This window comes from Hippocampus guttulatus, chromosome 8 (genome assembly GCF_054856545.1).
Source record: "Hippocampus guttulatus isolate MCC_2025c chromosome 8, RoL_Hgut_1.0, whole genome shotgun sequence".
NCBI lineage: Eukaryota > Metazoa > Chordata > Actinopteri > Syngnathiformes > Syngnathidae > Hippocampus > Hippocampus guttulatus.
In genome coordinates, this window is record NC_141268.1 from 20906003 (window position 1) to 20925753 (window position 19751).

The 19751-nt window shown below is 45.7% G+C and overlaps 3 protein-coding genes across 5 annotated transcripts; 1 reads left to right on the forward strand and 2 right to left on the reverse strand.

Annotated features, from left to right (window-relative positions):
- Positions 1 to 4519, forward strand: LOC147201807 (tribbles homolog 3-like). Of its 2 annotated transcripts, none has more exons than XM_086117086.1 (4): positions 1 to 364; positions 2734 to 3012; positions 3123 to 3415; positions 3784 to 4519. In XM_086117086.1, exons 2-4 carry the CDS (start codon positions 2734 to 2736, stop codon positions 4280 to 4282), a joined length of 1071 nt encoding a protein of 356 aa, XP_085973212.1. In that variant the 5' UTR covers positions 1 to 364; the 3' UTR covers positions 4283 to 4519. The 2 variants fall into 2 exon arrangements, with proteins under 2 accessions (XP_085973212.1, XP_085973211.1); XM_086117085.1 differs by lacking the exon at positions 1 to 364 and adding an exon at positions 391 to 500.
- A 1477-nt stretch (positions 4520 to 5996) lies between these two features.
- On the reverse strand, positions 5997 to 9845 carry LOC147201808 (snaclec purpureotin subunit beta-like). The gene is made up of 7 exons (XM_086117088.1): positions 9093 to 9845; positions 8926 to 8988; positions 8769 to 8796; positions 7958 to 8043; positions 7240 to 7374; positions 6295 to 6391; positions 5997 to 6185 (listed from the first exon to the last, which is right to left on the reverse strand). Exons 1-7 carry the CDS (start codon positions 9135 to 9137, stop codon positions 6064 to 6066), a joined length of 576 nt encoding a protein of 191 aa, XP_085973214.1. The 5' UTR covers positions 9138 to 9845; the 3' UTR covers positions 5997 to 6063.
- A 1043-nt stretch (positions 9846 to 10888) lies between these two features.
- On the reverse strand, positions 10889 to 18112 carry atrip (ATR interacting protein). Of its 2 annotated transcripts, none has more exons than XM_086117084.1 (17): positions 17817 to 18112; positions 16778 to 17082; positions 16240 to 16322; positions 15983 to 16153; positions 15270 to 15382; positions 15040 to 15170; positions 14880 to 14951; positions 14470 to 14608; positions 13932 to 14066; positions 13582 to 13804; positions 13429 to 13503; positions 13155 to 13327; positions 12460 to 12596; positions 12235 to 12326; positions 12070 to 12144; positions 11422 to 11710; positions 10889 to 11073 (listed from the first exon to the last, which is right to left on the reverse strand). In XM_086117084.1, exons 2-17 carry the CDS (start codon positions 17079 to 17081, stop codon positions 11000 to 11002), a joined length of 2286 nt encoding a protein of 761 aa, XP_085973210.1. In that variant the 5' UTR covers position 17082; positions 17817 to 18112; the 3' UTR covers positions 10889 to 10999. The 2 variants fall into 2 exon arrangements, with proteins under 2 accessions (XP_085973210.1, XP_085973209.1); XM_086117083.1 differs by having other exon boundaries at positions 16240 to 16331.
- Between the last annotated feature and the right edge of the window lie 1639 nt (positions 18113 to 19751).

Here is a 19751-nt window from a genome sequence, read left to right on the forward strand (position 1 = left end):
GTCACGGCACGAAGACAGAAATTCAACAAAGGCAATCTCGCTCGGCGCTCGTCCCCTCCTCGGTCCTCTCAGTTTACTGGAAAAGTTCCGCGGGAGTCGCTGAGGACTTGGGTTAAACCCCGAACAGAGCAAAAGAAAAACAGTCCCATTTGGATGTAAAACAGTTTCTTTTTGTCTTCGTTTCCATCGCGCGAGTGTCGCTCTTTTGCAAAACCGAGAAGCGGGCGTCACACCCCGGCCAGTCCGTCCAGCCTGCCCCGGGACGCAACTACTGCTATGGCCGCGACGACTCGTCCTTAACGGGGCTTGTCGTTGTCCAGCTCCGCCGGGTTCAACAGGATCCGGAGGTGCTCTCCTGTGCAAAGTGAGATTTTCCATTTCTTTTGAATGAACTCAAAATGACCAAAAGTAGCAACGCAACTTCACTTCCAAAGGCGATTTTTTTTTGTCCACGACTTTACGAACGTTTCTCAAAGTGGTTCGCGGATCACCCCAAAAAGGTAAACAAATTTCAGAAATGTGGAATAAAATGATTAAAGTACGTGTAAAGTCATCTATTGTTCCGCATTTTCCACGGCGCGATGCTGAAAATGAACAATTCGTCCCAAATAAACAGGAGACAGTACGGTGGTAGCGGCTCGTATATCCGTCTCACAGTTTAAGTTTCGAGTTTGCATGCATGTTCCAAAAAACATTCTTGTTAGTTCAATTGACCACTAGATAGTCTCTCGGTGTCAATGTAAGATTGTTTAAAAGTAACTTTAAAGGGTAAACAATAACGATAACTCAATTCACAAGTTGCTTTTTTTGTTTGTTTACGAGTTGGATGCAGGGTTTTGTAACGCGTGGCCCACGAGCATGTTGTGTAATATCGTAAGAAGGCAAACGCATCAGAAATGTATCGTGCTTCCGTTAGATGCAAGATTTGTGCAACTTTTTTTTTTCACGACGTGATGCTGAAAATGTTTAAATGATTGTGTCCAAAAGAATTTTCTTCTTCAACTGTAGACACGCAGATGCAGTTCATCATTCACTTGAATGTGAGTCGAAACGATTCAATAACAAAGAAAACAATCAGCAAAATAATGAATCGACGCCAATAGTTTTTTTTAAACTGAGTCGTACTTTAATCAACCGGAAAAAGTGTTTCATTCACGTTAAGCATCCGTGTAAACTTTTCCAATGACGCACACTTCCCTATAGGAAGTTTTCAATCGTGTCATCTTAATCAGTGGTAGACAAAGTACAAAGTTTTTGATTGATGCTTAGTCATAATCAATCATAATCTTTGCATTATTCTTGTAATCGGATTTATGATTTACAGACTTGTCTTTACGCCTGTTTGGTCGAATTTGTGTGAATGAGTGAACTCTGATTAAAGTGGACAAATAGACCACCTTTCATATTAATTCATCGTTCATTTGCTTTTATTTCAGTTTAAGACTAATCTAAGAGACCAAAACTTCGTGTACAATAAATTAGATCAGCTATTGTGATACAGGATTTATTACTTGTTTGTTTAAAAAAACACGGAAAGAGGACATAGGAAAAATATTCCTACATTAACTCGCAATCACAATACTGAGGAAAAAAAAATATGACAGCTTGTTTAAAAAAAAATGCTCAGCCTTAAATTAAAGTGGCACTCACTCAAAATCAAATGTAGAAAAGGCACACATAATCTCCAAACGTTGACGGTCTCTTAAATGTTTCCCATTGACGCCAACTCTTGATCAACGCCACAAAGTTTTACTCAAAAAGTTTTCCAGTGACGCATCATCGTGTTTATAAAGTCATATTAAGTGGCCGTCACATGGCGCTTTGTGTGTTTGTGTGTCATAATGAAACCGCAAGTCCAACAAAAGCATCCTCTCCCGAGTGCGTGCGTGTGTGTGTGTCACAGGATGGTGTTACCTAGGTGACTCAGCTTGTTTCATCAGAGCAGTGTTTGTCAACGGGTGTCTCTTTAAAAAGAAGGAAAGCAATAAATCAGACTAGTTTTCGGGGAATGGGAGTGCACTTGTTGGTTGACTGGTGTGTGTGTGTGTGTGTGTGTCTGTGTCTGTGCGGTCGCGCATGCGTGCGGTCCCCGCTATTTAAAACAGTTAAAACTATAAAGCGCTGTGCTCTGATGCAACGATCTGAAAGCGTCTGTCATCTTACAGGAAATTGCATCATGCAGCCTATAGACGCGTGAACACGGGACGCAGTTGGAGTTGATACCCTCCCTGGTTTTTTTTACCGTACCAATATTTACGGGTCGAGGGGGAACAACAAAGGGCGGCGTTCAGTCGAGAAATTGAGATGGCTCAACTTGTCAGGCTGTGTAAGTGCTCATTGGAGCTCTGTTGTTGCTAACCAAATCAGCGGCAGTCTTTCAAAATGCAACCCAAACATGAATCCCTTCTTTATTTACACGTTGCTGCTCAAATTCACCGGCAGTGAACCCTCACAACTATTGACGTACCAGCAAAAAAAAAGTTTTGAAGTTATAGATGCCACAAGATGGCGGCAAAACGGGACACGTGTCTAAATGAAGCAAACGTGTCTCAACATATAGTTCTGCTTTTGAAACATTTTTTTCAGGCTGAAAAAGTAAGGAATGCTTTGCCACCGTCGTGTGACAAGGTTTGATTTGGAGTCTTAATTGCGAGTCGGGTTTTACTGTCATCCGTGTTGAGTATTGATTGTAGATTTGGGATGTCACAGCCCTTCTCCCTCCTCCAATCACAGATGAATGTGGGTGTGGCCGAGCGCTGTTTGAAGAGATTACTGGACGAGCCCCAAGATGCGTCGCCCAAATGCAAAAGAGTCTGTCCGGACCTTCCGCCGCCGCCTCCTCCTGACACGAGCGCAGCGGTTCACCTCAGTCCGGTCAAAGGTCGCTCCCCTAAGTCCAACCACAGCCAATCAAAAGTCAAGGTTGGGCCTTACTTCCTGTTTGAGCGCTGCGAGGGCGAGGACACGTACAGAGCGATGCATGCCGCCACACAGCAACAGTACACGTGTCAGGTAATCTTGGCGTGCATTCGCTCATTCCTTACTCTCTGTACAGTAGAGTGGAAATATGTTGGTGGATAGAAGCTTCCCTCGCCTAACCTATCTGGTTACCGTGGTTACAGGTCTTGCCCCTGCACAGCTACCAGGAGAAGTTGGCGGCCTACGCCCGGCTGGGTCGCCACAACAACATCTGCGGCCTCCTGGACACGGTGATACGGCCGGATGGCGCCTACCTGTTCCTGCCGCCTCATCACGGCGACATGCACGCGTACGTGCGCAGCACAAAGCGCCTGGGCGAGGAGGAAGCGGGGCTCCTGTTTGCGCAGATGCTCGAGGCCGTGGCGCACTGCCACCGCAGCGGCGTGGTGCTAAGGGACGTCAAGCTGCGCCGCTTCGTCTTCGCTGACAGATTCAGGTGAGTCCAACCGAGGCCCCGGTAGCTTTTTTTTTTTTTTCTTTTTGGAAGCTTTGTCATTTGAACTCGGTTGCTAAATGAAACAGCAGCACCTACCGAAGCACTTGAGACAGTCAGAGGAATGCACGGTTTTAGCAAATCTAGAATATTGTGCCGGCAACTATGACAGATTATTTAACAGTGATTCGTTTTAAAAATAAGAGCAACATGAAACATTTGGCCCATTTTCACTCTGTTGCTAACCAAAATACAAGCATATAAACAGTCAGTGCATATATTGTCGAGGAAAAAAAAATATAGCATCCATTTTGTTGTCAACTAATGAGAAGAAAAAAAAAAACAATGACGTGACCTGTTGTTCTCCGCAGGACCCGCGTGGCCCTCCTCGGCCTCAACGACTGCGTCATCCTCCAGCCCGGCGAATCGGACTCCCTCTCGGACCGTCACGGCTGCCCCGCCTACGTGGGCCCCGAGCTACTGGCCAGCGGCAAGGCGTCGTACTCGGGCCGCGCCGCTGACGTCTGGAGCCTGGGCGTGTCCCTGTACACCATGCTGATGGGACGCTACCCCTTCCAGGACACCCGGCCCGCCGCCCTCTTCGCCAAGATCCGGCGCGGGGCCTTCAGCCTCCCCGCCTGGCTGTCTCCGCCGGCCAAGTGCTTGATCGCATGCATGCTGCGGAAGTCCCCCGCCGAACGCCTGCGGGCGTCCGAGCTGCTGATGCACCCGTGGTTGAGCGGTCGGCGCACCGCGCCGACGGCGTCGCACGCGATCCTGCTGCGCGCTTCGGGCCGGGCGCTGGAGTTGAGGCATGGGGATGACGAAGGCGGTGACCAGGTGGTTCCCACGTGCGCCCAAAAGCACTAACGAAACATTCACGAACTTGACACTACTCCAGAGTCCTGGATTACTTGAGCCTCAAGTGCCTTCACCCCCCCCCCCCCCCTCCCCCCTCCCCCCAGCAGCAACGGCTCTTTATCAAACACCAAAAGACTACATGAAATCCTAATTTGTGGTCTCGAAGTAGGGACGGTAAATCTCGTATATTTGTGAGCGATAGGGAAAAGACATACCGCCATTTCCCAATAAAGGTTTCAAATTGCCCGTAGAGGCCACAAAATGGCAGCAACCTATTTCAACATAGTTACTTTACAACAAGATGCCACAAGCAGAGCGCGATTTTCACCGAGATGAAACTCGACTCACTTCAACTCGGTGCCTTGACAACAAGATGGTGGCGCAAGGCATTAGTTTTGTCTGACTGAAACGCCACAACCCATATCAACATGGTTCATTGATGCCGGCAAAACACGATTTTAGTCTAAATTAAACTCCTGGTGGTCTCCCGAAAGATCCCAAGACCAAAGTATAAGGGAACAAGGAATAAGTGACTGATTCTCAACAGCATAGCGGCTGTTATGTAAAACACCCTAAAATGGCACAAGATGGCGCCAAAGCAGTGTTAGCTAGAAGTCTGCTTTGGCACCACCTTGTGGCATTTTGGTGCCGGGGTACTACATTGGGTTGAAAGACAATCTTAATCCCTGCCCAGTCGGAAAGTAGTGCTTTGGCGCCGTTTTGATGCTCGTATAGGCAATTGTAAAACATTTTAGGGGGATGTCTATTACTGAATATTTGCTATTTTGGGCAGGGTTCCTGTTGCGTCTCCACAATTTGAGTGAAGTATTTGAAAATGTTAACTTCTCAGTGGAAGTGTTTTGCCAGATTTTTCCCTCAACACCACTCGACTTGGATGTGGGTGTTCCACAACGTTGTGTGCGTTGGTGTTAATGTTCCGGGGGAGCTCCATCACATACACATTGTCTACCTCGGTTCCTGTCATTTAGCTTCCTTTCTCCGAGCTTTCTCATCCCACAGCAGACTGACATGCGGCCGCCGCACAGTGTTGTGTGACAACATGCGAAGTGGTTCGTTTTCCAAAACAAACCGACTTGGAAGCAGGCGGTGATCACGGAGAGTCCTGCTGGAGCCCGCTCAACAGCTGCACAGTGAATAAAAAAAAAAAACAACAATTCACAAAATACTCTGTTTCGTTCGTCTTTTTTTACTGCACAAACTTTTTGGGGATTGTTAAAAGTAACGTCAATCTTAACTGAGTGTCAATTTTCTCGAGCTAATTCAACAAAAATGCAGCAACAACAAAAATCAGATCCCCGGTTGGTCCAATGTTTGTTGTCGAGCTAGTCCCGTACTAGGCTGTGACCTATTCAGATTGTTTCTAGTGGCAAATAGTTCATCACTAATTGGTGCATCTGTGTGTGTGTGTGTGTGGGGGGGGGGGTTGCATAGAACCGTGCACCTCCAAAGCAGATGTATTGCAAAAGTGGCATTTTTAATATAGACAAAATATGTGCATGCATCTGTTTGTTCATTTTTTAAACCAATGTACAGAAGAGTCTCTTCCTACACTTATAGATATGACTGCCCAACTACAAAATATAACCACATACAGAGTGACACCCCACCCTCCACCCTTCGTAAAGGTCTCTCTCGCATAAAATGCCCATTCTAAAACACAAAACTACTGAACAGCAGACTAACATTCAATTCAAGAAATGAATTCTGTGCAAAACCAAGAACATTTATTCAGGTCTCCTGAAGTGGCATTGGAGCGACAGGAAATGTTGCTATGCGGCAACAGCTTCAGAGAATACGGCCTCGGCTACGCAGAGCGACACGCACTGCAACACGTCGCGGCCACAAATGTAAGTCAGGTTTGTGCCACAATCGGTAACATCCCAGACAAGATCTGGAATCAAACGCACACAACCAATTAGCCCGATCATGTTTCTACCAAGTTCACAGAAGATGAAAGGACAAGTACACAATAGAAGAATGGACTGAAAGAACACTTTTACCGTTGGTCTGTATGGCTAAACAGCCCACACCAATTGACCCCGGGAACTGAGATTCGGCAAACTCTGTTTCCGAGCCATCAGTCCACATCACGTCACCCTGGAGGAACAGAGATTTGCTCCAAATCAGTACTTACGTTTTCATTGAGCTCATACAAGACGAGAGATGGGGATCAAAGACAAACTAGGGAATAGTTTGAAACTGGGTATAAAATCCTTAATATGCGTGGTTGAAATGAGTGCTTCTCAAAATGCGGTATGCATACCACTCATGGTACTTTAAAAAAAAATTTTAAACATAAAAACAACCCCCCCCCTTTATTTTAAAAACTAAGTTTAACCCCCACCCCCTCGCATCCCCAAGTATATTAATGTAATTTTATACTTGGGGATGCGAGGGGGTGGGGTCATTTTCCGAAATTTACATGTAGTGTTGATGTTCAAATTTCATAATGTTAAAGTGGCTTATAATTATAAATATATATTTTAGGAATAAAAGTTTTTTTTTTTTTACTGTAATGTATTTCTTGGGCTAACTTGAATCTGTCCATCTACAATTTGCTTCCTGAAACTTTGTACCCATCTTGCTAGTCCCCAAAATGCAACGTGAACATTTTTGCAATCAGTATTTTTATTTATGCTAATTTTTTTAAATACCACTTAAAACATTTGTAAAATGAATTGACTGAACTGTCAGCTGATTGTTTTTCTCGTCCTGAGTTCAGCTCCGTCACTCCTCTACGTGCATTCAATTGCCCACCAAGGACGAATAAAGTTTTTAAAATTAGGATTTTGTTGTTTTTTTTGGGGGGGGGTGAGCACAACATTACTCCATTTCAATGTCTGTCATCATGGAGAGCAACGTGGTTTTTGAGGTGGTACTTGGGTGTAGGAGTTTTGAGAAGAACTGCTTTAAATATGTTCCACGGCCGCAAGTCAATGTTTCACCGCCAAATCGGTCTTCGAGAGTCCAATCCAGATGGCGATCGCATCGAGAGACAGTGTCGTCAGCTCATTGACCACAGCCAGTTCCATATCACTGTGGATGGACACCAGATTGCCACGAAGAAGGTTGCAGGACTTCTAATAGGACAAATCAAACATTTCAAAGATCATTCCGTGCACAATATACTGGTGCCTAGTCACTGAAGTTTATCGTATTTTCCGATCGAAATTAAGGGAAATGCAATTCAATCGCTTTCAGTTTAAATAGGAAAACAGCACTCCATAATAGTATACTTATGAAAACATAGAGAAAGTACATATTAAATACAAATTAGTTGTTTTTTTCCCCAGAGAGGATAAAGAACACAATACTGTGAGTACTGTGATAGTCTATATGTGTTGCACCACCGTTTATGTTTAACTCATTCATTCCCAAAGACGTTTTTAAACGTCTTTTCAGACTTGGTCCAGAATTGGATGGTACTGAATGAGTTAAATACGAGTTGCTGAAAAACCTCACAAAAACATTTAGCCTCTCCAGAGCATTTTCCATTAGATGCTAGCATCAAGTTGTTTTGCTTGACTATATTACATACACAAAGTGTTATTCTTTCAGCTGTATGTTTAGTTTGACAGTCAGCGTCAACTGAAATTGGTATTAAATACCGTGAAGCAACGTTCACGTTCGTTCAAATAACTGTAATAACTAATTCTTTGCTACCTCTGCTTGATCAAACGTCTCAGCCTTATTTTGGTAGATGAAACAACGATTGTTCAACTGAGTCCAGCCCGCAGGGCATCTGTCACCTACAACAAAACAAGTCAGCATTTGTTTCATTCCATCTCAACTTTCTTTTGTACATAGTCAACATTACGCTTTGTCACTCGACACTAACCCAACAAAAATGTATTTGCGATCCACTCATCGGAAAATTCACCTATTCCCATTTTTGTTTGTGAGAATCATCCTCAGGTATGAGCCCTTAAACACCCTGACAATGACAGTTGCGTAGGAATTGGTGTCAATGAAATATGTTGGAGTGATCATCTGCAATGCCTCAACAGCTTCATGTTCACCTCTTTCCTGATTCCACTCATACCTTGCTGAGATTCTCACCCTTGCGTCAACCAAGGTGTGCTACAAGGCGCCATAATTAGCCCCCTTATGTTCATTGACACCACTCGAGTTTCAACATTCAGGTCCCAAAGCCAGTTTTACTGAGCAACGTCAAGTCTGGTTGCTAAACTAAAATGAAAAATTGCCAATCAAACACTCAAGAAGCCATGCTTGAAAAGACGGGATGTCCGGAAACTGTTGAAAGTCTGAAACAGTTCAGCTTTTGGCGAGATTGGTAAGTTGTAGGTATCATGTCCAATGCTACAAAATTCAAATCATGCATACTAGACAGATGCATGACACATCTGAGATTTTGACGTCACTTGTGGGTGAAGCTTAATAACTCCCGATCGAAGAAATTTGACATGATAAATTTAGCACTGAAGTAAGCAGAAGTCACAGGTAGCCTACATACTTTTCGTTGCTGTTCCATCCAGAGCAGACTGTAATGAGGAAGGACACCTTGTTTAGCGCAAACGCAGCAACTGATATCGCTCCACTTTAAACGCGAATTCATGATTTCAAATACTGTATTAGTCATCATTGATCATGAAGAGTCTGTTTTGACTCACAGTCCCAGTGAGCAGGAGGCTGATTCCACAAAGGAAGAACAACAAACTGAGATCATACGCCATCTGTGGAGTGACACACCAATGCATCATGTTGGCTGCGTGGTTTACATTTGACATCAATAACGATTCCCGGCGAAAAGAAGAGAGTAAAAAAGCATAGCCGTTACCTTTGCAGTGGAGATGCTCAGCGAGGAAGGACAGGGAGGAGACATCTTTTTATAAGGGTGGATAAGATGTCACATGACTCCCCAGACGAGTTCTGCCACAAAAACAGCAAAAGTCATCATGGTTGACAATTCGTCAAAACGTGTTTGCATGCAAACTAACCTTCCCCATTGTTACGATGGCCCAAGGCCGAGTGTCTGTGCGATGCGGTGCGTGCGTGGCTGCTAAGGGGCAAGTCAGAGCAAAGAGGTGCATTTTCAGTCCTGAAAAATTCAGGGAGCGACTACGATCGCCATAAAAGCCATCTCTGCACTGAAACCCCCGTCTGTTGTACATTTGGCTTATGGGAGATTCCCAACCAAATAGCTCCCTTCTGTTCGTAATGTACACTTCCTTGATTGAGTTTCCCGATGAGGACACCCAAATAGTAACATAGGTCATCGTACATGAAGGAGCCATGATGACACAGGAAGTTTGCCAAGTTGGTTCGAACCTCCGTGAGCATGTCTTCGTGCTCTGCCATTTTTGTACAGGAATAGGGAGGTTCAGAAGGAATGACTCCATCAATTCCCCTAAAATTTTAACTGTAACTTATTCGAGCTTTCAACTAACGCTAAATACCTTTGCAGTGGAGATGCTCAATTCCAAGGAAAAGGAAGAGATATCTTTTTATAAACTGGCCACAATGATAAATGATTCATCAGATGGATGCTGCCACAAGCGAGCAAGGCAGCCGGCAAAGAAATGTTTCTCTGTTTGACAATTTGCCATAGCGTGTTTTGTGGCAATCACAACTGGGGAGGGGGGGGGGGGTAGTTTACGAAATATTCAGTTCCAGTGCGCTGAGTGAAAATAAATAAGTTGCCCAGTCATTGGTGCAGCCACTGTATATTTAGTCAAGCTCTTTTTCATTTGACGTCACATTCAGGGAGTGAGCGATAACAACAAACTTCTGTTCTCCTGTCGTGCCGCTCAGTGTAGAAGGGAAGTACCGTCGTACAATGCCGGCAAATAACACCGCGTCCTGTTATTTTAGTCTGCTGCGAGCTGCTCAAAAGAAAATTTCGGATACCCTGAAAAGCAGGGCAATCGAGAATCGTTCAGAAACCGGAATCGAATCAAGCAACCGCAATATTTTAAATTCAAAGATGCCCAACCCTCCTCGATAGCATACCAACCATCCAAATAACATTCGCACACCATCAGGAAGTGCTTCGTCTGACTGTGACTTGGCAAGCCAACAATGAACGAGTGCAACACGGCAAAATGGTTTAGTTCCCGGATGTGTTTATGGGTGGCAAATTGGCTTTGTCTATTACGAGGAAGCAACTCATCAGCCAGCAGACCTGGGGTGTCACTTTTCAAGTACTTTACCGTTGTGCATCACTCTCAAGGCATGACCAATCAATGCATGCTGAATCCAAATGTTGCATTCGTCAAACTGATGGAGCTAATCGTTTAATCATGCCTGGAGAGAGGAGCACTGACAGGGGTGTCACAAGAAAATATGACTTGCCCCCCCCCCACCAATCATTAAAAGGTTTTAAAAAGTAATTTAAGCATTTAATTATTTGAAAACAATTACGTGCTTTGGCATCATAATGTGTGGCCTATTTCTGGTATTAATACAGGCAAATTTTTTCAGGTAGGGTTGTCACAGATTTTTGCCATTTGAGCCTTGCCTCTAAAAGCATTGCTTCACACTACTAATTAGACTTAAAAAAATAAATCTTATGCTGGCGATTTATCGATTAAATGCCATTCTTTTAAGATTAGAAATTAAAGAAAATCAAAGGCATATTGAGAATCCTGTTTATTGCTAAATGGATTTTGGAGTCTGGTTCCTCCATCTTTCTGGCTCAACTTGGACTTTATTGCACATCAAGTATCGATCAAGGCGATGAACCAATCAGGAGCCGGACTCAGTGTCCATGTCGTCGGTGTCGTCGCATTCTTGACGGCAGATTTCCTCAAAGGCCAGCTCTGACGGATATGGAGGAATAATAATAATCACTTCAGAGTCATCAGGATATCAAAAAAAATGCAATCCGGCAAAAATATGTGGAGCGTTCTTTTTTTAAATTGGCAACCAAAAAAAAATCTAGAAAATCAATGTCTGGGTCGCACTAAAAACACAATTAATTCCACACAAATTTCCTATTTCTTAAAGTGAGCGTCATTGAAAAATGACAAATCAGAGAATTTTCTTTTTTGGGGGGAAAAAAACCCATCAAAATTTGTCAGACCCGACCACAAACAGTCATTCTTGCATTTTTTTGGATTGCCATTTAAAATTGTAAAGAAGAAACGATCCCCTCATTTTGGGCCTACCTTCGCTCTCGCTGAGGTCGGGGATCTTCCTGAAGATGTCGCGCAGGGCCGGGATGGCTTGGTCATACATGTGTAGCAGCGGCCTGCAACTGGCCGAGAATTCGGCGTGATGGTGGAGCAGCCGGTGAAGGAGAAGGACGCACTCGCGCAGCAGCGATGCCGGCGGTTCGCGCCACCAGTCCCTCTGTGCCCGCGAGGGGCCGACGCCTGGTGACCCGTCCGCTGGCTCCGGGGAGTCGTAAAGGTCCAACCACTGACGATGGAGAATGATCACCGACGTCTGAACCACCTGACACAGTTCGGACAATGCCAGTGCGTACACCATTTTCAGTTTTTTTTTTTGCGATCATTAGAAGACACGACCATTTTACTTTGTCACAAATATATTTCAAGTTAAGTTTTGGGAGTTGGACATTTCCGATGTTTTGAAATCAATGAATAATCATGCTTATTAATCGCGATTTCAATATCACTCAGAAATAGTGATCATGTTTTCCCCCCCATAATTGCGCAGCCCTACTTTTATTTCAAATGTTTGCTTGCAAGTTAATAGCCAAAAATCGGACATATTGCTTGACAACTTGTGTGCAGGGGCAAAAATCACTGTTCAAATGCCTCACTGGATGTGCATTTCTGTGTGTGTGTTACCTCGATGTCGCACTGGCAGCTGCTGTTCTGCCAGCTCTCTGCTGTCTGAGAGAGACGGTTCAACAATCGCACCACCTAGAGGAGACAAAACAAGAGCGTTAATTTAGTCTCCGATGGGAGCGTTGCAGACGACCACAAATTGTACCGGCGGGACGAGCCGAGCACCTGCAGTTCCAGCCGGATGAGCTCGCCGTGCGACGCCTTCTTGACGGGTCTTTTTCGCACGTGCTGCAGCAGCCTCAGGATGACGCAGGGTTCTGCGGAGAAGCACAAAATGCATTTGCGGCGTGGCCCTACGTGGAGGCGACAAACACTCAAAACCAGAACAAAAGGGAAAGAAAAACTTCCGGAAGGCTTTTGTTGACATCACGCTTGGGGACAAAACCTCACCGTGATGGGAACAGAGTTGCCGAGTCAGCGAGGCGTGGTCACATGCGCGCACCAAGGCGGCGGTGCACTCGGCGAGCACGCGAGACTTGCGGTGGGCCAACACGCACGCATGCAGCGCCTTCAGCACACATTGCAACCTGGGGGAGATAGATGGAGAATGTGCAAATTATTTTTTTTAATAATAGTATTTAAAAGAAAAAAATTATACAATAAGCCCTGCCAAAAAAAAAAAAAAAAAATGCTCCCCTCACTATTAACTCATTCATTCCCAAAGACGTTTTTAAACGTCTTTTCAGACTTGGTCCAGAATTGGCTGGTACTGAATGAGTTAAGACGAATCCAAATGAATTGCCAATAGACAGGGATGGCAATAGCTAGTGATGAAAAAAAGAGGAAAGGGGCGTGGCCTGGACGGGGCGACCAATCACAACAAGTAAGACATCATACACGTCCAATCGCAGGGCTGTTTACAATCGGAGGATGGAAAGACTGATCGGGAGAGCTCGTGAAAACTCGATAAGGTACCTGACCCCCCCTAAAATTTTGACCCCCCGGATTTAGACGATTCACAAAAATGATCAATTTAAGAAATAAAACGTCGGATTTCCGCGTATCCGCGGAAAATTGCCATCCCTGGATAGATAAACCATAAATATAGGCCAAAGATAGTCTTGGTCCCAAAACAAAAGCGGTACCGGTCAGCATGCGCGTTTGGTGTCCTCTCAATCAAGATGCTGGCGACCTTCACGGCGCCGACCACCATCTCCTCCAGCCTTCCTTCACCCCCACTGGCGTGGCAGAGGCGCAACACGAACTGCAGCAAGGCACGGTGGGAGCGGAGAGCCTCCATCGCGATGGCGGCGTCGGTCTGACACAACAGAGTTCGATTTCAATCGACGGCCGTGAGCATGTAACTCGACAAAACTTCATTTTCACCCCCCCCCCCCCGTCCTGAAATCCGAAGCGTACTTTGTGCATTCGGTGTCCCAATACTTGGTTTTCTGTGCCAACTTCGTTCTGTGTTGAAAGAACTGCCCGGACCACCTGCAGCGCATCAAGCACGTCAGACCTCGGGTCTTCTCACGCACGCGCGCGCGTGCACGGCGTGGCGTGTCGGCAAACCTCGTCGCTGTGGTTTATTAGCAGGTAGAGGATCCTCAGCGCTGCCAGTCCCGCGTCTTCCAGACTAACGGCATCCACCTCGTCCGGCCTCCCCGGTGCCGTGGTGGTGGTGGGGCGGCGTTCCGGCGCAGACCCGGAGGCCTCGCCCCGTGCATCCAGGGCCTGGCAGAGGTGGGATAAGTGCATGTCCAGCAGCGGGAGCAGAAGCACAGCCCCCGGACACCTGTTATGATTCACGGGGTGAAAGTAAAAATGAGTGGATTGATCGAAAGACTGAAGCTGCGAAATCAAATGAAACAGATGAATAGAAAGAACAGTTCTATGAAAGGGTATGACGAGTTGGTGCGCACCCGTGTCGGTGCTCAGCGTCGGCTGCCGCGGGTTGACTTTGACTCAGCATGTTAAGTCCCGTTATCGCCAAACTCTGGATCGGACTGAGGGGTGCTTGCGGGGCTCTGCTTTGATTCCTGCCCGCACCGGCCGACCTGCACACAAGCAATTAGGTAAAAGTTCAAGTTAATGCCCCCAAAAAAAAAAACATTGACACCCACATTTTACATCTAAACAATCACACACACAAACACGCCCTTTTGACACAAACACACGTTGCATCTTGACACACAAACATTACCTTAACCAACTCACACATCACATTGACGCGCACAAGCGCATTTCACATGTTCACCCATGGACATCATATCTCAAGAAACACACCCATATTTGCGCATAGCCCTGAAACGCGCATCGCATCAAGTCTTGACATGCACAAAAACACATTTGCGAGTGTGCTCACACACACACGCACGCACACACACACACACACACACACGCACACACACACAGACACACACACACACACAGTATTGTATAACTAGGCGTGCGTTAGACCTCAAGTGCCTCTTAGCAGCGGCCGAGTCGGGCTTGGCCGTCAAGCAGAGGTCACTCGGGCTGATGGACAGCAGGTGCGAGAGGCAAAGACTGCTGGGAGAGAGCGGTTGCTGCAGCAACAAGCCCAACAGGACGCCACCTATGGACCAAAAGACGGAAGCATCATCACTCAGGTGCAAATGTTGACGCTTCAGAAATTTAGCTACATCGGACACATCAGTCAGAAAAGGACAACAAAAATGGAGGCTTGCTTGTCAAGAAGAGGCTAAGCGCAGGAGGAAAGCAGAACACTGCCCGTGTTAGTTTGCCGTCACCCCCCCCCCCCCCCACACACACACAGACTTTTTTCGCTGAGATGAATGAAGCTTCGATGATCATGAGTGAGCTGACAAAAAAAAACGACATCTGACCTCGGTGCAGCTGATGTGGCGGCCGGTTGCACTCGAACGGATCGGGCCAGGCTACTTCCTGCTTGTCAACACCTGCATTGCAAAATTGCCACCAGAACTTTCCTTACAACGCGGGCCGATGTCGTCATCGCCCCCCACGGCGCCGGGTCCCGTGCCTCACCGTCCCTGTGCATCTTGCCGGGAGTTTTGAGTGGTGCAGCGAATGTCTCCTTGGTGATGAAGCCGTTTCCTGTCGCCGAGGAGGAGGCGCTACTGCCACGCTGAAGGGAAAGCCCGTTGGGCACTTTGGAGCTAAGCCACACACACGCACGCACGCAGATCGTTACTTTTGCTTCGACTCAAAGCTGGCATGGAGAGCGTTTTAACCCTGAATGAAGCGGAGGGGCGGACCTGTTTCGCGGCAGCGGCGACGCCGGCTTGCTCCTGTCGGCGCTCAGCAGTTTGCCTTTCATCTCGTTGATCTCGGCTTCTTTGAACTGCAGCTCCGACTGCAGCGACTGAACCTGCGAGCAAAACATCGCAGGCTCGTTGTCACACCCAACCAAGGAGTCAGAGACTGCATCCCCAAAATGCTTTTGAGGTCACTTGTACCTTCACATTTTTTGTGCGTTGAATCATGTGTGAAGGGTAAAACGAGATACATTTAATTTTAGATGGTCTCTCCAAAGCTTTTGGGGTCCCATTGTACTTGAATCAGAGTCCTCAGAAATTACCGAGAGATGACATATGGTGGAAAGATCCTCAACTCACTTGAACGTAGTTCCTCAGCACCAAGACAACACAAGAAGGACTACTTTTTGGACAATGAAGCCCCTGAACTACCTTTGACACTGTTCCGTCACACAGAGACTGTGCCAAAGCACCACTTTTGTCTAAATGGAGCTCCGAAACTCATTTTAACACATATCCTTGGCACCAAAATGCCACAAGAGGTCGGCAAAGCATTACTTTGACCTAGCCGAAGTGTCTCAACTCATTTCAATAGACTTCCTTGGCACACCACAAGATGGCCTCAGCACAGAAAAGGTTTTTCAGTGCATAAATGTGTGAAACAGGTGCGTTCGCAAGTCGCAAAGAGCAGGGAGGGGGTTGAGTCCACTTACCTTCTTGTTGAGCTCCTTCTCCTTGTCGCTCTGCTCCCTCTGCTTCTGCCTCTCCAGCAGGGCCAGGGCTTGCCTCTGGGTTTCCTTCTCCTGGTGGGCTCCTCTCAGTGAGTCCCTGAGGACCCGGATCTCACCGTTTTTCGACACAATCTCCTCCTCCACCTCTTTCAGCTGGCCACACCACACAAAGAGACCACAGACCTCACCGCTGCTGTGTTCCGCCTCCACGGTGGACATTTTGAGACGCACCAGCTCACCTTCCTCCGGAGATCTGCATGCTGAGCCTCAAGCAGGATGTAGGAGTCCTCTCGATGGGCACCAATCTGCCCAGGCCTGTTGCCTGAACGCCCTCCCGTCAAAATAAATAAGTACAAATAAAATAAAATAAAATGAATAAATAAAGCCTACACCAGTGTTTCAAACCAAGGCACATGTTGTATATTTGAACTACACACACACACATATGTACATATGTTTTATGAAACATTAATTCATTCATCTATTTTCTAAGCTTATAATCATAAGGGTCGCGGGCGTGCTGGAGCCTATCCCAGCTGTTTTCGGGCTATAGGCGGGGTACACCCTGAACCGGTTGTCAACCAATGGCAGGGCTCATGTAGACAAACAGCCATTTGTAGTGAAATACAGAACCATTTTTGGACCATTTGCGTACAATTGTTAAACTTCACACGGTCCATCGGCTGATCCCTCAAATGATACTAATGGAATCTGTGCTTTTAACAGCACTTTAAAGTTTTGGCCCTGAAGAGAGATATTGGTGGGCACATAACTCACCTGTTGGCTCTTTGTCGGGTGCTCCCAAACGTCCGCTCTTGCCACCAAGACCGCCATTGTTCTCTCTGGTGGAGGGTTGAAATCCTGACCCATGCGCTTGTTCTAATACAGGTTTACTTGCCTCTTTGGTCCCGAAAACTGGCGCGGTGGCCAAGCCGATAGCCTGCGAGGCAATGATGTCGATTTCGTCCAGGTCATCCTGAGTGAAGTCGTCATCGTCCCCAAAGGGGTCAACTTCGACAGGATCCGCCTTTGGGACATCCTGGTTCAAGCCTCGGAGGCGTTTGCAGGGAGGGAAGGCCATGCTATGTATGAGAGACAAAATGAAAGCGTCTCAAAGCAGGAATCCACGGATCTATGATTTATTAGGGAGGTTGGGGGTAGAGCTTGTGGATTATTTGAAGCAAACAATGGCCTTTTAGCACCATAAATGATTGAAATAATGTTCGCCAGAGCCATAATTGTGACTTTAAAGGTTGTGTTTTCCTGCATTTAAAATTTGAAGGTGGCCACTTCCCTAATTTATCTGTAAAAATTCTGTACTTTAAATGTTAAAAAAACAAAAATTGCTTGACTGTGTTTAGACTTTTTAGGGAGGACATTGATTGCACTGGACTACAGAGAGAACATGATGGGGAAAATAGCAGGTTTAAATGTTATGCCTCCTAAATGTGTTATCAACACATTCAGCCAAATGAAAGTTAATTGCCTGCTGTTTAATAGTACACACCTGTTGAGTTGGTTGCAGTGCATTTGATCAATATCGAACAAACAGAGAGCCCACAATCTTAATCGGTGTTTTCGTATATTATCATTTCAGGAAAAATCGGACGTTAAATAACAATACAATCCATGTAAATAATTAATGATACAAATAGTGTTTGTTTAGCCAGATGAAGGGCGCATACGAATGATTGGAATGGCACCACTGCTGTCTCAATTTGAAGCAGGAGAAAATTCTCCGAAACATTAAAAAGGGAATCCAACCATTTTATTCTAATCTTGCTGATCTTTTGAAGTAAATTGTGTGTGTTTTTACCTGTGAGTCCGGTGCTGTCAACTTCTGATTAGCACAACCACCGAATTACCACAATGAATAGCAGTTTAGCCGACTGCTAGGCTAACGGAACACAATCCCAGTCAACGAGATGTTTGAACGATGTGCAACCACGTTGTTACACGGAGTGCATCTGCATCATTCCGTCGCAAAAATGTGCGTCGAGCTAACGCATCGTTGAAAAAATAATTCTCAGTTTAAACGACCCACGCAGTATGAGTAGCGAAAGGAAGAAACTAGTTTTCGTCCCTCAACTCTCCATGCAAATGACTAATCCGACCAATGAAAACACGGTTTGGATTTGTTTTTTGGACCAATCTGAGTAGCGCCATTTTTTATGCTACGGGTACCTGGTTAAGACAAACGGCACCGATTTGAGCATTCAACCGCGCTTGTAAACAGATTACAAGTAAAAGATGTTTACTTGTTGATTTACTGCTTGTATCTGTACATTATGTCGTTTACATTATGCATTGTGTATGTTTGGTTTTCACGGATGTTTGTTGACGAATTCAGTAAAAAAATTACTCATTTCATCTCGTTTTTGTGTGTCCTCTTCAGCTATTACCGTACTTTCTTCAATCGAAAACGAGCAAATAGTTTCTAATGGTATTTATATACGCTCTATTAAGTCATACAGTGTATAGAAATGATAATAACGCGTATTTACCAATCTAAAAGTAGCCAAAATCCCCTGGAACAGAAACTAATGTTGAAACAATCCCTGTCTACTGCTCGTTACCGCTCTCTAAAGGCAAAAGGTAGAAATTCATCAATCCCCATTACTACGCATCCAGATGCTCTCCTACATATGAGAATGCAGGGTAGCATCCAGCATCTCACTGTGTGACGAATACAGCAAAAAGTCTTCCAACTCAATTTTCCCCACACATCCATCATTGAACAGCCAAAACAATGAACCATTTAGTCCCACTTTGTGTGTGTGTGTGTGTGTGTGTGTGTGTGTGTGCGTGCGTGTGTGCGTGTGTGTGTGTGTCGTCCCTGGTCATTCCTTTGGTTGTTCAATGGATGTGTTGGAAGATTATTTGCTGTATTTGCCCCACAGTGAGCTGCTGGATGTTACCCTGCATTCTCGTATATAGGAGAGCATCCATGCATCTTCTCTCTTAGCAACAGCAAGTGTGTGTTCCATTAATAGACAGGCAGGTCTGAGACACTCTGTGTGTGTGCATGTGGGAGAGGGAGAGACATGCATACACACAATACCCCCCCACCCCCACCCCTGCCTCCGTTCTCGAGCCCTGAAATGGCAGAGCTCAGCGAAAGGCACCATGATGCATTGCAGCCATCTCACACACACACACACACACACACACACACGTATATACTGGGTTGGTATCCATAGCAACTGAAGCACCAGGGCAGGATCGGTAATTATGATGGAAGGCTTCATGCATGTGAGCATGAGGTGTAACACTGTGAAAGCGCGTGACTTTATCCCGCCTCTGTTACGGCTGTGATACGATACCTGCAAAGGTAGAAAATTGCCAAGTTGACTTGGTGTCGCCCATTCAGAGTTGCGGCGATTACAATGGCAATGGGGAAAAAGGCCGAAAACTGACATCAGCATGGAAGGGGAAAACAAAGACAGTAGCCTCTTTCACACAGTGACCCTGCAAAATTGCCGCATCAGAGGTATAATATTAGTTTAGAATTGATTTGCTTTTTAACCAGAACCAATGGGGAAATAGACGCACGTCCACAAGCACAATGCTTACCATTTCAGAGCACTTTGTAATTTTGGAGTAGCGTGGAAATATTTAAACTTGTTTTTTTTTTTTTTTAATTGAAAGTCTTTTCAACAAACGTTTCACACACATAATAAAATTAGTCTCTGAACAGCCTAGAAAGGGTGCTGGTTTTACGGTTGAAATGTACAACACTTTTTAAGACCAC

Bases quoted from the DNA above. Each gene is read 5' to 3' on its own strand.
- LOC147201807 (XM_086117085.1), top strand. From the start codon at position 399: ATGACCAAAAGTAGCAACGCAACTTCACTTCCAAAGGCGATTTTTTTT. The intron at 501-2,733 runs GTAAACAAATTT...CTCCAATCACAG, and splicing joins TCGCGGATCACCCCAAAAAG to ATGAATGTGGGTGTGGCCGA. The intron at 3,013-3,122 runs GTAATCTTGGCG...CCGTGGTTACAG, and splicing joins AGCAACAGTACACGTGTCAG to GTCTTGCCCCTGCACAGCTA.
- LOC147201808 (XM_086117088.1), bottom strand. From the start codon at position 9,137: ATGTCTCCTCCCTGTCCTTCCTCGCTGAGCATCTCCACTGCAAAG. The intron at 8,044-8,768 runs GTATGTAGGCTA...GTTTTGTTGTAG, and splicing joins GGATGGAACAGCAACGAAAA to GTGACAGATGCCCTGCGGGC. The intron at 7,375-7,957 runs GTAGCAAAGAAT...TTGTCCTATTAG, and splicing joins AGACGTTTGATCAAGCAGAG to AAGTCCTGCAACCTTCTTCG.
- atrip (XM_086117083.1), bottom strand. From the start codon at position 17,081: ATGGCCTTCCCTCCCTGCAAACGCCTCCGAGGCTTGAACCAGGATGTC. The intron at 13,805-13,931 runs GTGCGCACCAAC...GAATCATAACAG, and splicing joins GACGCTGAGCACCGACACGG to GTGTCCGGGGGCTGTGCTTC. The intron at 13,504-13,581 runs GTTTGCCGACAC...GATGCGCTGCAG, and splicing joins TAATAAACCACAGCGACGAG to GTGGTCCGGGCAGTTCTTTC.